General features: G+C 32.2%; 3 protein-coding genes across 3 annotated transcripts; all 3 read left to right on the top strand.

Annotated features, from left to right (window-relative positions):
- The first annotated feature begins 1,679 nt into the window (after positions 1-1,679).
- LOC111021192 (peroxidase 2) lies at positions 1,680-3,236 on the top strand. Its single transcript, XM_022298056.2, has 4 exons — positions 1,680-2,027; positions 2,102-2,290; positions 2,395-2,560; positions 2,640-3,236. The coding sequence occupies exons 1-4, from the start codon at positions 1,821-1,823 to the stop codon at positions 3,083-3,085; spliced, it is 1,008 nt and encodes a 335-aa protein (XP_022153748.1). The 5' UTR covers positions 1,680-1,820; the 3' UTR covers positions 3,086-3,236.
- Positions 3,237-10,244: 7,008 nt separating this feature from the next.
- LOC111021279 (peroxidase 2) lies at positions 10,245-12,884 on the top strand. The gene is made up of 4 exons (XM_022298176.2): positions 10,245-10,503; positions 10,578-10,766; positions 10,899-11,064; positions 12,171-12,884. The coding sequence occupies exons 1-4, from the start codon at positions 10,297-10,299 to the stop codon at positions 12,563-12,565; spliced, it is 957 nt and encodes a 318-aa protein (XP_022153868.1). The 5' UTR covers positions 10,245-10,296; the 3' UTR covers positions 12,566-12,884.
- Positions 12,885-18,854: 5,970 nt separating this feature from the next.
- On the top strand, positions 18,855-20,871 carry LOC111021188 (peroxidase 2). The gene is made up of 4 exons (XM_022298053.2): positions 18,855-19,182; positions 19,594-19,782; positions 19,898-20,066; positions 20,163-20,871. Exons 1-4 carry the CDS (start codon positions 18,970-18,972, stop codon positions 20,555-20,557), a joined length of 966 nt encoding a protein of 321 aa, XP_022153745.2. The 5' UTR covers positions 18,855-18,969; the 3' UTR covers positions 20,558-20,871.
- Positions 20,872-21,570: the final 699 nt, after the last annotated feature.

The raw sequence follows: 21,570 nt of genomic DNA, 5'->3' as shown, positions 1-21,570 counted from the left end.
AACAGACCCGCCCGCCACTTTGATTCCTATTTATTATTGTTTCTGTAGTCTGTCCTTCCGGCCGGTAAAACGTCAAACCAACATTCAATTTTAATAACTTCTTTTATTTTTCCAGTAAATTGTAGAATACGCCACTAAATACTTTAATTTCGATCTAGATAAAGAGATAAAAGATTTCAATAACTCCTCCCATTCCTATATATAAAAATAAGCTCCTCTTCTAGCTAACTTTTCTATCAAATCAATTGAAAATTTTATCCAAGTCTTATTAAGATGTGAATAAAGATAACTGCTTCAAATTAGATAATGACATGAATGATAAATTTTGTAAGAAGAAGATTTTTTTTTTTTTTTATTTAATTTTGAGAAGGACAAAAAATTAAAACTCTTTCACTCAATCGAATTGTTATTGTTTTCCTTTTGCTGCTATCATATATTTGGATTAAAATTTAATAAATCTATTAATATGAAAATATATGTATTAGTATTTACTTGAGTTTTTATTTATAAAATAACTATAAAAAGGTACAACAAAGAGCTTTTGTTGTGGGGATATTCACAATAATATCCATTAGCATATTCCCTTAATAATGAGAAATGGGTGAGGATGAGAATTAGATTCTCTCTCCATCTTTGCCTTAACTTTTCTTTTTCTAATAGTACCATTCAAATTGAAATGGGTTTACACTACAAACTTTGAGAGGAGAGCTAATCAATTTCTTAATTAGCTAATTAGAACTATTTTAGATTGATTTAGTATACTTTCTTTTTTCTTAAATTCAACAATTATGAGGGTGGGTAAATTGTATCCATATTCATAGGGTTCAATCTCAAAATCAGTTGACAATGAAATGAGTAGCCTATGTCTATTATAAACCATTGTAATGTTCATTTTTTTTTTCAATGTGAGATCTTTTAACAAATCGAACAATTGACTTTTGAGATTAATATGTGTCTTATCCACTAAGTTATGTTCAGTTGATTTTGTTATATACCTATTTAATTATTCTTAACCCTATCACTTTTGATATTCATAGTTTTTTTAGTTAAATGAATTAAAATTTTTCAATAAATCTAAATTGAAAAGTAATTCTGATGTTAATTAATTGAATCACTCCTCATAATTCATAATTAAGTAATACAATTAATTTTCAACAATAGTTTGATATTCATTATTCATAAATAATATTTTCCAGAGTTGAATTTCCAAATATATAGACAGACATAAATAAATATTATTCTTGAGAGGTTAGAAGTTCAACATCTCATCTATATATTTATTGTACTAATTGAATTTACAAAACCAAATATAAGTAAACCATACTTTAATTTCAAGAAGAATAACATTTAAGTATTCATGGTAGGTAGGTCTTCCCTAATTAACACCAGATTAATAATTAAGAAAAATGAATGTATAAAAAAGAGAGAGAGAAAATAGAATAAATAACGTTGCGTAAGTAAAAAGGTATATACTAAATGAAATTGAATTCCGAAGAGATTCTTGACAATTTAGTTAAGAATAATACTTGGTGCTTACCAATTGAAACTCATCTTGTTTATATGAATTTAGCTTTCTTCAGAGGTCGGAGTGGATTGGTTTATCCAAGAAAAAAAAAAGTCGCCGCCACCTATGTTTCGTTGAGCACGATTAAATGTATGTTCACAAAATTGAAATATTTGATTTAGCAATGGCCTCGTGGCGGGCTGGAGAGTGAGCCGCCGCCGTGTCGTGCGCATACCACACGGCCCACTCTGCCTTTTTAAGTCTCTATAAAAGGAGCCTCCATTGCTGAAGCTTTCATCACTCCCCACTCTCCAAAATGTCCTCCTCCAAATTCGTGGCTTTGCTTTTGTTTGTAACTCTTCTGTTTGGAGCCTCTCTCGCCCAACTCTCCGAAAACTTTTACGACAAATCTTGCCCTCGTCTCCCCAACATTGTCCGCGCCGCCGTCAAGAAAGCCATCGAAACCGACATCCGCGCCGGAGCAAAACTCATCCGCCTCCACTTCCACGACTGCTTCGTCAACGTATAAATCAAACTAAATTAAATTACTCATTGTTCCTTATTGATTTGATCACCTAATTTGATTGTATTTTGCAGGGCTGTGATGGCTCTGTTTTGCTAGAGGATGCTCCCGGCATAGACAGCGAGCTGAACTCACCCGGAAATCAAGGAATCCAAGGGCTCGAAATTGTCGACGCCATTAAATCCGCCGTGGAGGCGGAATGTCCCGGTGTCGTCTCCTGCGCCGACATCCTAGCTCAGGCCTCTAAAGACTCTGTCGATGTGGTATAATTAACCATTTTATTTTATTATTTCCCATCTCAACTTCCAATATTTACATTATACTTCCAATATGGTATAAAAATCAAATGGTTATTTCTTTTTTCCAGCAAGGAGGGCCTAGCTGGAGAGTATTATACGGAAGAAGAGACAGCAGAATAGCCAACAAAACAGGGGCTGATCTCGGCCTCGCCAGTCCCTTCGAAACCCTCGTCGAACTCAAAGCCAAATTTGCTGCTGTTGGCCTTGGCACCACCGATCTGGTCGCTTTATCCGGTAATTAATTACGCAATCATATACACACACAAGAAATCAAAAATTGAAAATTGGGCTCTAAAATGACGAAATATATCAGGAGCGCATACGTTTGGGCGATCGAGGTGCCAATTCTTCAGCCACCGATTTGCCAACTTCAACGAAACAGGGAGGCCAGATCCGACACTGGACCCAAATTACAGGCGATTCCTGGAAAGGGTGTGTTCGGCGGGGCCAGACACACGTGCGAATTTCGACCCAACAACACCGGACGTGTTCGACAAAAACTACTACAGCAACCTTCAAGTGGGGAAAGGGCTTCTGCAGAGCGACCAGGAGCTGTTCTCGACGCCCGGGGCCGACACCATCGCGATTGTGAACAGTTTCGCGGCCAGAGAAGGCACCTTCTTTAAGGAGTTCCGGCAGTCGATGATCAACATGGGAAACATTAGGCCTTTGACTGGACGCCAAGGGGAAATCAGAAGAAACTGCAGGAGGGTCAATACCGCCAGGGGATCAGGAGAAGAAGGCCACGATGTTATGTAATCCACAATTTCCCTTCCCCTGCCTGCATATGGGAATTTCAAACTGCTTCTTGTTAGATTGGATGTTTTTGTGTGTGGGTCTTCTTTTTAGGCCAAAACAAAGTATAAAAAAGTGAATAAAATGCAGATGCAGGGCTTGTGGTCGCCACTCATCTTCTGTTTTTGGTTTCTTTTCTTCCTAGTCGTCGTTTTATGCTAAAATGGCTGTTTCCATCGATTAAGCTTATGCTGTCGGATGAATAGTAATAGATGGAAAACATGTTACCCAACATATAATTAGAAAGTTTTTGTCTTTTTGTTTTTCCCATTAATATAGAAACGAGAAAAAAAAAATAAAAAAATCACACAACTATGTAAACCCGGAACCGGAAGACACGATTCGTTGAGAAGAAACAACGGAGGAAAAGTCGATTTCAAGTTATAATTTATAAAATGAAAACATGACAGGTTGCTAATTTGGTGATTTTCTATTTGTTTTAGACAAAGGATATGAGTATCTTTAAACTTGTTAAGATATCATATAAAGATAAGGATATGATAATTCATCACTTCCCACATTAATTTATTTAATACTATATTTCAATACATAGGTCTTATTATTTTTAGAAATAAAAATAACTCATATCAATAAGAATGGACGTGTGGTGCAACTTAGTTGATAGCTGAAATTCTTGATATCATAGAAAAAGTATGCATCATCGGTGAATTGGATTGAAGTGAATCATAGTTGAGCGGACTAAATCCAAACCATAAAGCTATTCACTAATAAATTGGAAATTTTAAACTATTGTGAGTGGCTCATTAGTCCAAATAAGTTAGGATTAAAGAGGAAATGAGTTCAAATCTCATGATAACCACCTATTTTAAGAATTACGTATTTTCCAACAACAAATATCGTAGAATCAAACGGTTGTCCCGTAAGATTAATCAAGGTGCGCGTAAGCTGACCCGAACACTAAAGGATATAAAAAAAAGGAAATTTTAAATAAAATTGGAATAGTTTCAAACATAAAAAAGAGAGATTAAATCTTTGAGAGATTTTCATACATAACACAATTTTTCTTGGAATAGATGTCTTTAGTTTGGAAAAAGTCTTTTTCCCTCTGGGTTTTCTAATGTAGCCAAAGGCCGAAAGGCATGTAACCAAAGTTGTAAGTTAATTTCAAATTTCCTTGTTAGAAAGAGAGAAAAAAGAAATTCTTTCTTCCCTATCAAAGCCAATTTTTGTCTCAATTTCTAGTAGGTCTCTCATAAAAAATAGAATCCAGCCACCTACAAAAACCAAATGGTTCATCCATAACTAATCAACTATAGGTTCAAGCAGGGGTGGATTTACATGCCCCCAACTTTGTATATATACAATTAGTATAGTTTTATGTATAAAGTTTCTGGCTCGTGTGTAGTGGTACGTGCTTCATCTTCCTGTCGACTGTTGCTGTTCGATTCCTATTGTAGTCATTATCAATAATTCAAAGCTTATTTCTTGAGATATGATTTTTTTTATATAGTTTTTAATTTGAATTTTATAAAGTCTAAAAAGATGGACAATTTAGAGATTAATGGTTTAAAATACATTTTTTCTTTAACTTTATACCATACGAACTAAGTCCACTGCACAAAAAGTTCGGATCCACCACTGAGTTGAGTAGATTATCTTATCTTTAATAAACTTACGATCGTAGTTTTAATGATTTTTTCTATTTAATTATAGTCTTATCATTTTAAAGCCTCAATGAGTCATCTATTATTCGAGTATGATTTCTGCAACATATTCTTTCTAATGGAATTTTAGTGTAAAATTCAGTTTGAATTGCTTCAAAACCTAACTTATATTGTAAAGTAAAAAGAAAAATTGTCACTCAAACATAACTCAATCGGTTAAGGCATATATCGTAGACCTAAAGTTAAAACGTTTGAATCCTTACACGTTGTTGAAGTAAACAATAATATATATATATATATATATATATATATATATATATCAACTCAATCTCTTGGAGTAGGGGGAAAAATTATGAACTCAGTTCAGTCCATTTAGAACTCTCCACGAGGCTGGTGGATTGAAGTGGATGATCATCATTCTATGTGGGCTCTTTAGTTGGGCTGAGCCTATATTTTGGGCTGACTTGGGCTCACAGAAAAGTTCCGAGTCTTATGCTTATTATTTCCATTATCGAGAACTATATATATTTTTGATAATATATCAGAACACTTTGTACAAAAATCAAAATGATGGATGCTCTAAATCTAACACGTGTTAGCTCTAAGCCTCTAACTAATCTGTTTTGTCTCTATTTTTAAGTAAGGTTTGCAAAAGAGATAACATTGGTGTTCAAGATTTGAAATGATGATTATATATTTCTAACATGACCTTATAAATTCAATAATTAAAATATGAATGAGAAAATATTAGGAGAGCTAAGTATTATTAGATATATTATAATATTGATGGAAACCATCAAAGATGACAAAATTTGTTAAAAAAAATATTGATGTTAGAAAACTTACAAAAATCATTTAAATTGAATCTATATTCTATAAAAAAATTTCTCGATGAACCGAAATCTATCCATTACCTTATAATATATGAAAAAAACAGCGACGGTTAATAGATGATTTAACCGTTAAATGTAATACCGTATCTTAAAAACAAATGGATACATAATACAAAAATTTAATAACAGAGATGGAAATTTGTTTTTTTCTAAAATAGGGTAATAATTTAATATTAAAAAAATATGTAGATTGCAATATATTTTAAATTTTAAAATAGTGTGGATGGAAATAAATTATAAACGTATGGATGACACTATAATTTTATCATTATAAATTTACTTGTGCTGGTAAATCTGTATTATTATTATTATTATTATTTAAATACGATCACATATTATTTAGCATTGTGATAAATAATGAATTGAAGATTATCCAAAAATAATAATACTAATTACTAAAAATTTTGTTACCGTTACTAAAGGATGATGACGTAACACATTTGTGGCGGCGTGGCGCATGGGATAGACGTGGCCACGCACTTCTTTAATGGAAGGATTTATTTAAATCTTAATCTGCCATCTGTCATCTGCCATCTGCCATCTGCCTCCTTTTTAATTTTCTGTAATAATAATATTTGTTTCGAAAGCTCTTTCCTATTATTTCGCAAACCACTCGCTCCCACTTTTATTTTCCCCAAATAATTCTGTTTTGTTTAAGCCTAACACACAATACCCTACCTTTACATATAAAAAAATACCCTAAACCCTTTAAATATTTAGGTAACATGTCATTTTTCCTTTTCTTTTATTTTGAATCTTCTAAAGTTTGTTAATTTCTATCCTTCAATAGATTGTGAGTTAAGCGAAAACCTCCGATCAAGTCATATAATATTATCTTTTATGTAGTATTCAATACGTGTTATTCTAAACATCAATTATTTATACGATTCACCCAATAGCAACAATCGACCAAATAATGTATTATCGATTAATTTTCGTAATAGATGCAAAAAGAGATACATCAATTTGACTTTCTGTCACTAGACTATTGTCCAGCTAATACAAATCTAGCATATCACTTATATTACTCCAAATGTGACTATTGCTCTCTCTTTAAATTAATATTAAAAAATGAGATTACCAATAAAATTTCATACTTATCACTATTATGCTACAAAGTTTTACTTAATCCAATATTTTAATCTAAGTATTGAAGAATGTTCAAGAGACACTATATCAATGTTTAACCATTTTTTTTCGTGGTACGTATCTTAACACTATACTCATCTAATTTATTATTACTTGATAATGAATATAGACACATATAATCAAAGTCAAACCATATCTTATTGTATGAGATAATAGTTTTCTAATACTTAAACTTTTTTTTTTTTTTTGAGATAGTTCATACTCGTCACTATAATCTTTTGGTTGTGTACGAATAAAACATTCCAAAATCTAAATTATTTGAAGATTAGGATGGGCATAAAGAATAGCGACTTATGAAGAAAAATAGTAAATGGAGACAGATTTTCACCTGTTTATATATAATATTGTCATGGACTAATTAGTGTACGAGAATGGCCCACTGACTGGTGGATTCCCCTCCGGGCTCCATGTTAATTACTACCTAATACATTGAAATTATGTGCCAAAGCCTTAAATTAATTTCTTATTTGATCCATCCCGGTCGCAACTAAAGTAAACCTATCGTTACTCAAATAGTTAACTTAAATAACACATTAAATCAGACAATTTTGGTCCTTAATTACAATTTTGCCGCTAATACTAACACCAGACAGAGAGAGTGAGTGACGGCAACCACTTTTTGTAGGCATTGAAGTTGGGATTTGATGGATCAGCTATGAAGTTGCAATGGGATCCCACCAATCACGTGGGATATTCAAAAATTTATATTTTCTTTTCAATCTTTTCTTAATATAAGAAACAAATAATTGCGAGAGGAAAAAAAGTATATCCTCATCTTTAATCTGTTCGGGTATTACAAAAAAACAAAAAGTAGACAAGAAAATCAATTAACCAGCTGATGAGGCAGCCTCCTGCTCTGACCCGAGCCCAAACCCACCTTTCAAGAACCTCATCGCGACAACACAAGTGAATATAATAGAAAATTATTCATTTTGTATCAACTTTTTTTATCTTAAACTTTTAATTTCAATTTAATAAATGATGTTGCAATTTTTATATATATATATATAATTTATTTTGCTTGATAACATCGTAATTGTTAGGTTAGAAACGTTCCAAACTTTGAGCTGGCCTTATTGATTTCGACTCGTAATGAAGGAGATTGTAATTAAATTGATAATTTAAAATAGAATCTCATAGTAGCAATAGATTATTGCATATAATATAAAGTTGGATTTTGGTAAAGATGAAAAGTAATCAATCATAAATTTGCTGACTTTTTTGGAGTGTGGGACCCTACCCTCCGTCAATTCTTCTAAACATCAATTTTCGTCTTAACTAATTGCAAATGAAAAATCCCAATCAAAATACTTTGCAACCACCCAAATGCGTTTCCGTCCAATCAGAAGATAAACCTCATATTTTCTATTTCCTCAATACATTCTCATAATTATATTCAAATTTTATGGCATTGTTTTATTTTCTGTCTCTCTAATTTTTGTTTATTTTATTTCAATCTTATCAAAATTAGTTTATTCCTTGTCGATAATTATTTTTATATATTATATGGACACCTTTTAGGTTCATATTTACCTTCATACGGTAGGACAAGTGTCTCATTCGAAGATAAGTCTGGTATATTAAATGTTGCAAGTTACAAACAAATTCAAAATTTCGTTAAATAACTAATAGAAAATTCTAAAAAAAAGGATCATTGAGTTTTTAGATGAAGTTTAGATACAAAGTCGAAAAGCTATTAACATAATATTTAAAAATTTAGATTATTAAATAAAATAAGTATATATATTTCAAGATTAAAAGACATTAAATTAATTAGTATATGTTTTTTTTAAATGTTAAATTTAGAGACAATATAGTATTATAATCTAGAGACACTAACTAGAGGATAGTGCACTGGCAAGCACTTGGAGTTTTGGGGTACTACAAACCTCGATCGCTGCTCGATACAATTAAAATAAAGAACACAATATTTTGATGAACTACAACAACATGTGGGCGTAGAATTTGGACCCAACTACGCTCAAGTTTCTTCTCATTTGTAGCTATAATATGATAAAACTTTTGGAGGGATTGAGGATTCAAATTACACATAGAACGAGATAAAACTATAACTACTCATCATTAAATACATATATAGCCATATAGTCATTTATTTTATCCACTGCCATTAAAAAATTGACAACTAATAAAGATTAAAGATATCAAATAAAATAAATACCTGTAAACTTTTTTTGTATGGTGGTAAATATGGGGAGACTTACATACTAATAATTAACACCTATATATTTTATTCTTTAGAACAGACTTAAATCTTAAAAGAGTGTCGTTATCAAAACCAACTATTCAAATTTGGCTAGAAAATACAAACACTTCACTGCAGCCTACTTATATTCCCATTTTTCTTTCTTTCTTTTATTATTATTATTATTATTATTATTATTATTTGAATAAGTAGACTAGTTTATTATAACTACCAAAAAAAAAAAAAAGAAAAACCTTTGGAGTAACACCATGCTCTTCGCCCTCATGTGGCCCAATATCATGAAGACATCCACTGTTTTTTTTTTTTTTTGCTTTTATTTTTATTTTTATTTATTTTGTTGAAGCTCAATATCTCATGAACATCTCTTTTTTTTTCCTCCTCTTTTTCTTTCTCACTATAACGTCTCACCTTTCCCTTTTTCTCTCTTCCTGCAACTTTTCAGTTCCTTCTTTTTTGCTTCCTTCTTTTTTGCTCTTTTTACAACAACTTACCTCCACTGTTTATCTTTCCTTTTTGGATTTTTTTATTTCCATTTCATAGAATTACAAGTACTTTTTTTCCCAAATTTATTGTATATATTTTTACTATATCTTTTCAATACAACATATTTAAAAATATTTTTTCCATTTGTTACAAATTTTGTTTTCTTATTTTATTCTTCTTCCGACAAAACAAACTTATAAAATTGGATAATAAGGTACAGTAAATTAAAAAAAAAAAAGTATTTGTGATTTTGTGAAAAGAAAGATAAAAAAATGAGGAAGTGAAAAGTTATAGAGGGAGAAAAAAGAGAAATGTGAGACGTTATAGTGAGAGAGAAGATAATAAAAATGCAAAATGGCAACACACGTCTCTATGATATTGGACACGTATGGTGGTCTTGAAGGATAAGGCGAAGTATTTTCCTTATTATTATTATTATACACTATTATTTTGCATGAGACAGAGGTTGGTACTTGAAAATAAAAATCATGAATACAGAACGAACAAAAAACGTATAATCAAAAGCCATCAGAATAAAAAGTTTAATTCCCTTCCTATTTGAAAAGTAAACAGAGCCAATATTCTGTCTCATTGCAATCAACGTTCATCGGCCCTCTCACGTAAACCCTCTCCAGTGATTGAGCCACCACCGCCTTGTCATATTCATAAAACCTTCTTCCTTTTCTTTTTCCTTACAAGAGAAAAAAAAAGACCCCCCCTTTTTTTCATCTATAAAAGGACGCATAATCCCTCCCCAAATCCATCACTGCTCTGCTCAGATTCCCAATAGAAAAAAAAGAAATGGCTTCCTTCAGAGCTATTGCTTTGTTTTTGTTGGTGGGGTTGATGGTCGGAGTTTCTAAAGCTCAGCTGTGCCCCACGTTTTACGATGAGTCATGTCCCGATTTGTCGAACATTGTCCGCGGTGTGGTTCAGCAGGCTTTGGAGAATGACGACCGAGCTGGAGCTAGACTCATTCGCCTTCACTTCCACGACTGCTTCGTAGACGTAAATTCAATTTCTATACATTATTTTTTGCATGCGTTACAAAAAATTTACTTGAAATTTGTTAAGGTGCACAGGGGTGTGATGGGTCGATTTTACTAGAGGATCAACCGGGCGTAGTGAGTGAGCTTGGTGCTCCTGGAAATGCAAATATTACCGGGTTTAATATCGTTGACGACATCAAAGCTGCCGTCGAAGATGCTTGTCCTGGCGTCGTCTCTTGTGCTGACATCTTAGCCATTGCTTCTGTAGAATCTGTTTCGTTGGTAACTATAACAAATTTTGAAATTTATCTTTTATTTGTATTTTGTTTAGGGATTGGTAAATTAACTAAGTTACCACTGTGATGGATTATAATAAATTTAGCCACTTGAATTGAATTGTATTGTTGGTTGTAGGCAGGAGGACCGTGCTGGGAGGTTCAATTGGGAAGAAGAGACAGGCGAACGGCAAACTTACAAGGCGCTAATACTAGCCTTCCAAGTCCCTTCGAAAATGTTACTCAACTTAAACAAAAGTTTCGTAGAGTTGGCCTTGATTCTACTGACCTCGTTGCTTTATCTGGTAACTACAAATGAACTCTATCATTTTAATTAACCAGACAAAAATTCCCATTTAAATTAAATATGTTTTCCTAATTTAACTTGCATCTACATTATTCTTTAAAAAAAAAAAAGAGACCACAACTTCTCTCCTGTACGACGTACATCACTGCCTCCTTCCTCTCTCGTTTTGTCAAGTCAATCGTGAAAATTTCACGTCTTTTAAATATTTCCTTCTTTTTCTAATATAATATAATCTTTACTTTTTGTTTTTAGAAAAATTTTACTTTTTCGAGAATTGAAAGAGACATATGAATAAAATTTAATAAGTTATCTTCCTATTCACAAATATTAAAAAACAATAATTAATAAGTCGAAGATATTCAAATATACCTGCTTATTAATAAACACTTAAATTTTGTCGTATTTATGTTATATTAAACTGATCAAGTCAAAGTAGTCAATCGAGTTGTAGCATATAGATTGCGTATGAGCTGGCAATAGGCGGATTTTTTGTGTGCACATGTTTTATAAATTTGTTTAAATTAGATATGTCATGATCATCATTTTATCGCAATTATTATCTATTTTGTTGGTTTCCTTCACCTCCCATTCCTTCTTTTTCCTTCATCTCAATTAAAATATCCTCTATTATTTTATTTGTCTGCATCTAAAATCTAATCTAGTAACTTTTTTATTATCTATAGACGCGTAACATATTTTTGTTATTCTCTATTTCTACTACATTTTGAGTCCCATAGAATTTTCTTACATTCAATTCATAATCCAAATCAAACAGTCATTTCTTCTTTCCCCAAATACCCTAAGTTTTAATTTCTACCAACATATACGTTCTCTCTCTGGATTAATGATTGAGGCAGCTTACTTTTTTGCACCCTTTAAATCAAATCATATACATATTATGAAAATAATTTATCTTGGTTTGTCGGCCACAGTGACATGTAGGAGAGAAATGAAGATGTTGGGGATAAATAGTTGGAATAATATGATCTAATCATTCGTGTAATAAATCACCTCTCTTTTCTTTTTGAAAAAAATCACCCCTCAATTAATGGATCTTGAGTAAATTTAATTCATATATTGGATATCTAACCTATAATGTGGTAGGTGCCCACACATTCGGTCGTTCGAGATGTCGATTTTTCGACCGACGTTTAAACGTTTCAAACCCAGACAACACCCTGGACGCCTCATACGCAGCCCAGCTCCGACAGGCTTGTTCGAGCAGCAGAGACACTTTCTTGAACCTGGACCCGACCACTCCCGACGACTTCGACAACAACTACTTCACCAACCTCCAGTCCAACTTCGGCCTTCTTGGAAGCGACCAGGTCCTCTTCTCGACCCCCGGCGAGGACACCGTGGACATCGTCAAAATGTTCGCCGGCAGCCAGCAGCAGTTCTTCGACAGCTTTGGGCAGTCCATGATCAACATGGGAAATATCAGCCCTTTGACCGGAGACGAGGGAGAGATTAGGTCTAATTGCCGAAGGCTCAACTGAACAAACACCTAATTAAACAGTACATACATATTAAGAAAAGAAGTGGTTCGTCCCAAAAAGTGTATTATATATATATATAAATCCGTCGTTTATTTGTTACCAGAGAATAAGGAAGGGGGTGTTTTTGTGGGTTGTGAAATTAATTAAAAGATGTGGATTTTGGGTGGGGAGAGGAAGATTTAATTTGTGAGACTGGCCTCTAATCTGTTGCAGCTTTCGAAGGATGGCATGCTACGGATATATTCTGGTGTATGTATTATATGTAAACCTATACTTTTTGTTCCATATGTTGAATAAAAAGAGATGATACTAAAATAAAGTAGTGTGTGTTGTAACTTACGTTATCATATGAATTTGATTTCAATTATTTGATTGCGATGGGTAAGGGGGGCGAGTGGTAGGAAATATTCTGTCAGAGAGAATATATACAAAAGATAAAATTTTGTAAGAAATATGATATTGGTCAAGGCAACAAACCCTCTTCATAATCGATGATATTATCTATTTTGGATATAACATTTTTAATTATGAAGATATTCTATTTTATTTTACCTAAAAAGCCTCTTTTAAGATACTTATCCTCATTACTTACGTTTTTACAAATCTTAAGAGATGATTTAGTCCCACCCTCCCAAGGTTAGATGTTGGATCTTTCATCTCCACCTGAACTAAAAAGGAGTGAATGATCATATATTAAATATAATTTAATTTTATTTTATTACTGTCCTTTCATTTATAATATAATATTGTCAAATATATATACACGTAAAAATGTTATGGAAACATATTTTAAGATTATTGAGCACCCAAATTCATCCCAGAAGTGTTTGTTTAAGGCTAAGGGATGATTGAGAATGATTTTATAATGGGTGATTTTAGCCATTTTGTTAAAATGATATTTTTATATAATTAAGAGTGATTTTAAATGATTAATCTTTAAAGTTTAAAGAGAGAATTTGAACAAAGTTAGATATAACAAAAATCTTAGAAAGAAAAATTTTAGAGGGTGAGAGACAAAAATTTAGATAGAGAAAGCAGATGAAGAACTAACTAATAATTTAGGGAGAGATTACAAAAATTTGAAAGAAAAAATTAGAGTGACACAAAACTCAAAATGAGAAAAAATAAAATTTCTCAAATTCTAAGATTCAAATGAGGTGAAATAGGAAGATAAATTTAAAATTTAAAACAATAATTATTTTAAAATGATTTTTTATTAAATTTTTTTTACAAAAAATCACTTGGCATTCACCTCCCAATTAATTGACCGAGAATCACTTAGAGTGATTTTAGATTATTTAAAAATCACTTGAGAATCATTGCCAAACATATCATTTTAAAATGATAGTGATTTTGATAAGCGTGAGTCATCCGCTTAGTCATACTAAAATTACTTCATAAATAAATAAGAATTTCTCTCGATCTAAATTCTCTCCACAGGAATCTATTTGCTTCTTTAACTTTGTCTGGTCTCGGGGCGTCATCTTCATCTTTTTTAATATAAAGAAAAAAAAAGGGGAAAGAAATGAACAAATTTCACCTAACTTTCTTAGCTAAAAAGTAAAATTTTGAAGTTTTCTTTGTCAATTTGTGTTTCCGTAATTTTGACCCTTGAAAGATTATGTATATAAAAAGTTGGAAGGTAAACCGTTGTGAAAGTTTAAGACAATTTCATCTCATCAAAGTACAAAGGACGACGAACAATTTAATAGTTTTAATGACACTTGTGCACAAAACAAGTTCAATTTGGAATTGAGTTTGAAAGAATCCAGATTCAAAAGAAAGCTGGACACAAAACGACACCGTTACAAGGTTAGCCATATACTGAAAATTATAGTCCTAAAAGAGACGTGCATGTGTTGTGACTTTAAAGTCTTTGCTTAAAGTGACATTCTTCAAAATTTTTATTCAATAGTAATAATAATAATAATTCGCATGTATGCCACAGGCCTAATGGACTTTGATTAATCAAATTTTTGTAAACTAATTATTTTGCTGTATATAATTTAATTTAGTCATTATTACTGAAATCTGCTAACCGTTTGTATGTCTGCTCCAATAATACCAGTTGGTGTTCCACAGATCTTATCGATAAAATAAATTTCATGATGCCCAAAAAGAGAGGGATTGAGAAGAGTGACATGATTAGTTAAAATGTCAAATTCATGAATATATTAAATATTAATTGAACACCCTTGGAATAATAATAGGTCTATTTATTGGACCCAGTTGCCTGACCTTGACCACACCTTCCTTTTTTCACTTATACTGTCATTTGATCAACCTACATAATCGTAGTCTTATTGTAAATCTAAATATAATGCAAATAAATTAATCATTAAAAAGTAAGATTTTTTTCTTTTTTTCATAATAGAGTCAAGCTGTATTCCCTCTCTGGTTAAATTTTTTCTTCTAGTATTTGCTAACAAAATTTTATATAAATTTTTGGGTCGGGAGTGCTTGCTTCTTATCTCTATTCCCTCATTTGTTATAAAGAAAAATAGAATTGCATGACTCTTAGTATTCTGAATACTCATAGAGGTAAGAATATAAACAACAATTTTATTTAGGTTAGAACTAATTGAACGTAAGAAATAAAAAATTTGTTTGCGTTGTTTTCAAAATTTCTATACAAATTTGAAGATATTTTAGACCCTAAAGAACTAATTCCTAGTTGTGGTAGTTTACTCTGATTGATTTTTTTTTCTTCGAATAATATTTGAAAATAGGAATTTATGTCGGGTCACTTTAGTTTTTATTTCGATTTAAATTTACCACTTTAAATAAAATATTATAACTATTTGTGATTTAATACATAAGCTGTTAAAGGTCTTTTCGATAATGTTTGTTTTTTTATTGAAAAATAAAAATAAAAATTTAGTAACAACTTATTTCCAATTCTCTTAAAATTTTTATATGAAAATTGATTTTTAATATTTATTATATATTTTATAAATAAAATGATAAAATAATATTTTTATTTATACTTAAAAAAACTAGAAACAAGAAATTGGATTTTGTTATTTCTGAAATTTATACATAATGTTGGAAATATTACTTAAAAATGAGAAACAAGAAATAAAAATATTTATCAAAGATTATATTTCTTAAAAACGAGAATACCAACAGAGGGACCCTAAAGTGCTAAATTAGCCTAAATTTTCAACCACGAAAAGTAAACGTCGGCTAAAATCTTCTTCCGAAGTCATAAACAAAGACCAAGAGAAAAACATAATAAACGAGAAATAAAAAGTTGTGTAGTATCTGTTCTTTATGAGACATGCATTGCGACAGATGTTGACCTCTTTTTATCCTTTTAAATTTTGTATAGCTACGTGCTCACAACTTAATTTATACACCATCTTTTCATGATTTTATTAGATTTTTTTTTTTTAGAAAAGGATACCAACTTCATTAAAAAAAGTAGGTGATATATATATATATATATTTTTTTTTTTTGAAAAGAGGAAAAAAATATATTGAAGATTACAAAATAATACGAATAATTGAACCCTATCTGAGGAGTGTGTGGCGCTGGTGTGTACTGGCATATGCTAGGAAGAGAATCAAAGGCTGTTATTCTTTCTTTGATTGTTAATTAGATTGGATTAGATAAGTTATATTTGGATTTTCCAGTTAGCCCAAGAAACTTTGATTATCGGGAAATTAAATTTTGCTGGTTTCCATTGCATGCACAGTTTGCATATTAGTAAACAAATCAAAGATTTAGCGGTTGTGGTTGCACACTTAAAATCGAATTCTGTGAACAACAACGTAACATATAATTGGCAAGATTTTGAAGTTTGAAGAATTTATTCGAGTAATTTGCTGATGAAGATGAGAAAGTGGAGAGAGAATTTAGAAATAATGCAAACCCAATAATTGAAGATGAGAAATAGCATGGGTCCCCTCCCCCCTCCCCCCTCCCCCCTCCCAATTGGTTTCCTATACATGCATCTATCTGTGTAGCCCACCAATCACGTGAATTTACCATTCTAGAAAATTTGGATGTAAACTCAAACATAGTTTCTTAGTCCAAATTAGCGGTTTGGAGAATTTTAAAAACTCAAAACAAAACAAATTAGCTATTTATCTATTTGTCCATCACTGTTGTAAACGAAAAATAATTTGTCCACTTCCCAAGAACCAAGATTGGTAGGACATGAGCATGTTCTTCATTTCTGGAGCAAATTTAGGAAGAAGATGAACCAGTCCGAGCCTCCTCCTCTGACTATTATTGCACCTTCCTAGCTCCAACCATCAACACCCAGCTTTCACAAGCTCAACACACACACGCGCGCAGATCAGACAAATTCTTTATTGTATTATTTTGAATTCATTCAACAAAGTTCCAAACTTTGAGCTGGCATTGCTGATTTGACATTATTGGCCAATGACTTTTTTTAAAAAACTAATAATTAACATGACTAAGTAAAATTTAAGTTGAATACATTACCCAGATATGATATTCTCTACACATAACCTTTGCCTTGCGTTCTCCATTCTAAATCTGCATCTAAATTATCAATCATTAATTCTTTTTGACTATTTTGGCTTCTGTGTGTGGTATCCTACTACTCAATACTCATTAAATATAACCGAAAAATCTCTCTAAAATCTCATCATTCCAACTTACACGTTTTCAGTTTTCAACCATCAATTAAAAATTAATCTAATAAATTAGTACATTAGGTTGGAGAATGAGAGGTTTTATGTTCGAACCACCGCATTTTTTATTTCTTCCGCATTTATAATGACCGTGCGAAATTATCCAAAGCCCACAAATAAAAGGAGTATTGAAATCTATAAATGAATTAAATTCACCCGATTGATTAATTTAAACTTTTAGTTTGAGTGGTGATTTATTAATATTCATCCTTTAACATAAGATTAGGATGATCCCGATAGCCTGTACATGTTTATTTTTATGTTGGAAAAATCTTCACCTCGTGAAGATTCAAGAGCATCTCTATAGCCCACATACAAACAATTTATTATTTACTAATTTTTAATATCTCATCAATATCTCCTCTTTTTTATCCCTCAGGCTCATCTCTTCTAATTTTATACTTTCTGTAATGCTTCACCTTATTTTTTTATGTCTGACTGAATTTTTTAATTCAAATTTACTATATCTTTTTTTTCAAATTTATTGTATACTTTCCAATACCACATATTTATGTCTCAAAAAATATATATTATTTTCATTGTTACAACAAAATTTTCTTATGTTTTTCTCCTTGCAACAAACAAAATACTTGATATTTTTTTCACAATCCAATAGTACATACAGGAAAAAGTTGAACTTTTCAAAAAATATTTGTCTTTTCATTTGTCTTATTTTTTTCCTCATGTTTTTTAAATACAAAAAGATACATCTAATTTTAAAAAATAAAAAAAATAAGACAAATGAATAAGAGAGGTACTTGCAATTTTGTGAAATGAAAAAAGAGATAGAGATAAAGAAAGGGTCAAAATTTTGAGAGGAGAGAAAAAAATAGAAAATATATATTGAGATTTATTGGACCACGTAAGTGTTTAGAAGTACAATACTCTGAGGAGTGAAAAATATTTTCCTTTTTATGTGTATATATTTAAACTATATTTTTCAGAAGAAAAAAAATAGAAAAAATAGAAAAAGTTGAAGCTAGCAAGTAGCATGATTAGTAATTGGTAAAAGATTTTGAAAAAGTGAAAACATCAAATTGGTATATTCTGGCCTGAATTTCACCGTGCAAATCCATTGTCTTATCAGAATCACAATCATGTTTACGAATTCAATTCAACCCTTTGATAGAGATACATATTATTTTTTTTAATGGAGTAAGACAAACGTACTCAATTATACTTTAATTCCTGTTTCATTCTCTATAGTTTACTTCGCCTTAGCCAATAATTCAGCAAAGTTTTTTGACTAATCAACAGCCGCTAATCAGTTTTGGATAAAGCCAAAATAATAAATTAAATTAAGAAGTAATATGTTCTTCTTTGTTTAAATATAAAAATAAGCAAGAGCTGAGAGGCTCGCTTGTGGCTGGCTTACTCCTCCAATATTGAATCTTTCTTCCCCCCGCCATGGCCTATTGCCTATTGCCTATTGCCTTTTGCCTTGTGCCTGTTCCCAATCAAATGCCCGCGAAGAAAATTCAAAGGGGGGCCGCAAATCCAAATCTCTGCAGTTTTTGTATTTGAAAAGTAAAAGGGTGGCGTATTTTCAACGTTCAATTTATCTTTTGCACCATCAGCTTGTAATCACCACACCCCTTCTTTTTGCCTATAAAAGGACATGCTCTGTTTATACTCCATCACCAAGCCCAAAACCAAGAGCTTAATTGAGCTCAGTTTTATAACTTAGCCATCTCAATTTAGCTTCTTTTTTCTATCTTTCCCTTCCATTATATAATATGGCTTCTCTTAACGCTATTACTGTTCCTTTGGTTTTGTGTTTGTGTTTGATGGTTGGGTGTGCCACTGCTCAGCTGAGCTCCACTTTCTACGACTCCACATGTCCCAATGTGTCCAGCATTGTGCATGGTGTTGTGCAGCAAGCTCTCCGAGGTGACGACAGAGCTGGGGCCAAACTCATCCGCCTCCACTTCCACGATTGCTTTGTCGACGTAATTAAATTTTCTGACTTTTTATTCTTCCCTTCAAATTCTTCTTGTTTAACGGTATAAAATTTGTCCATCTAAACACGATTTAATAACGAAGATATTTTCATATATCCATAAATGAATTAAATTTATCCTAACCTATTGATTTTCACTTGTGGTCATTTATTCATATTTAAGATGGTATCACGTTGATTCCTCCTTATTTACTATTGATTTTCACTTGTTGGACTTTGTACAATTTTTCAAGTCCACAAGTGATGAGAGTACTAGATATCCATAATAAATTAAATTTACTCCATAATGATGGATTAAATTTACTCTGACTCATTAGCTTAGGTGTGGTTATTCAAATTGAAGAGAGATTATTTTCCCTTATCAACTTAACTAAGCATGTGGATGTGTATGGTGGTACAGGGATGTGACGGGTCGGTTCTACTAGAGGATCAGGATGGCGTGGTGAGCGAGCTTGGTGCGCCAGGAAACGGAGGCATCACAGGATTCAACATCGTTAACGACATCAAAACTGCTGTGGAGAATGTTTGCCCAGGCGTCGTCTCCTGTGCCGACATTCTAGCCCTATCCTCTCGAGATGCTGTTACATTGGTACTGATCCAACGTAATTTCCATTAAAAAAAAAAATCTCAATATAATTGACACAGCATGCAGATTAATGTTTTTGTTCAGTAAGTTTGATGGAATACGTTGTTGAATTTGTTAGGCAGGAGGAGAGGGTTGGACAGTTCAATTGGGAAGAAGAGACAGCAGAACAGCAAATGTGGATGGAGCCAGGAATAGGCTTCCAAGTCCTTTTGAGGATCTCTCTGTACTTCAAAGAAAGTTCAGTGATGTTGGCCTAGATGACACCACTGATCTCGTTGCTTTATCCGGTAATTAATTTAATTAAATAACTCACACGCCATTATTCTTTTCTTATACTATATATTTACAATAGTGTTTTATTTTTTTAATATAATATAATATAGGTGCACACACGTTCGGGCGATCAAGATGCAGATTTTTTGACAATCGGTTGGACGGTTCAAGCCCGGACCCGCCCCTGGACTCGACGTACGCAGATCAGCTCCGGCAGAGTTGCCAACCCGGAAGAGACACGTTCGTGAATCTGGACCCCACCACTCCGGACACGTTCGACAGCAACTACTTCACAAATCTCCAAAACAACCGTGGCCTGCTGGGAAGCGACCAGGTTCTGTTCTCCACCGCCGGGGCTCCCACCGTCAGTATCGTCAACAGCTTCGCCGGCAGCCAGAGCCAGTTCTTCTCCGCCTTCGCTCAGTCCATGATTAGAATGGGAAATCTTGACCCTTTGACCGGAACCGCCGGCGAAATCAGGTCCAATTGCAGAAGGCTCAACTGAAAAACACACCCACAGATTAAGTAATACGTGCCGTCCAAGTGTATTATAATTCATACAAATGCATCTGTCCTGTGTCGTTTAATTTCCATCGGTTATGTCGTCAAAGTTCAGACCCAATAGCCAATACAATTAATAAATAGTAAATAATGTAAAACGGGAGCGGGCGGTGGATCCCTTGCTCAAGCTTTCGTTTGATTGGAGTCCTTGTTTAGTTTAGTTTCAGGAAGACAAAATATATATACTTTTGTGTTTCTATCTACTTTGTTTGATGGTCAATATATCAATCATAACAAAAGTGACCAAAGTTTCATATATTTTCTCATCCATCCACAATCATTAATATTTTTTGCGTTCACTCTATTTGCTCTTCGACTGCATTCAGAACCATACCCCTACTCCAACAACAATTCCTAAATTGATCACCCGTCATAATTAACAAATAGTTACCCGTTACTTTTATAGTAAAATATATCTATAAATTTTCAATTTTATGACCAATAAATTTCTATTCTAGGTCTATTAGTTTAACGATAGGTCTAGGTCTATTAGCACGGTGGAAAAAAATTATAGAGAGATAAAATTTTATATTAACAATCGTTCGTTTCTAAAAATGTAGTACGGGAAGGGAAGGGACGAGGACAAAGTAGAGAAGATTTACAAATTTTGAAGCATTTTATTTACTTTTTGAGTTTACGAAAAACACAAAATTTGATGAGTTTTGTAACGATAGGTCTATTTAGCATGACAATTGCCCTCCCTTTTCTAGCCTCTTTCATCAGTACAACATGTTTGGTTCTTTCCTTCTTTATGGGTTGTATGCTTGATATTTATGTGGCTTGCAATATTATTAAAAAAATATAAATAATAAATAGTTATTATGCCAAGTTTTAAATTAAATATATCTATTAAAAATTAAATTAAAAGTTTAGAGATCATTCTTAAAATATGATAAAAAAAAAGTTAGAATCTCACAAAAATTTCCAGGTCTTCTACTGCATGATAAAAAATGAAGT

The sequence above is a fragment of the Momordica charantia genome, assembly GCF_013281855.1.
Source record: "Momordica charantia cultivar OHB3-1 chromosome 2 unlocalized genomic scaffold, Mcharantia_2.0 BLBB01000002.1, whole genome shotgun sequence".
Taxonomy (NCBI): domain Eukaryota; kingdom Viridiplantae; phylum Streptophyta; class Magnoliopsida; order Cucurbitales; family Cucurbitaceae; genus Momordica; species Momordica charantia.
This window is presented reverse-complemented; position numbering and strand designations above follow the sequence as displayed.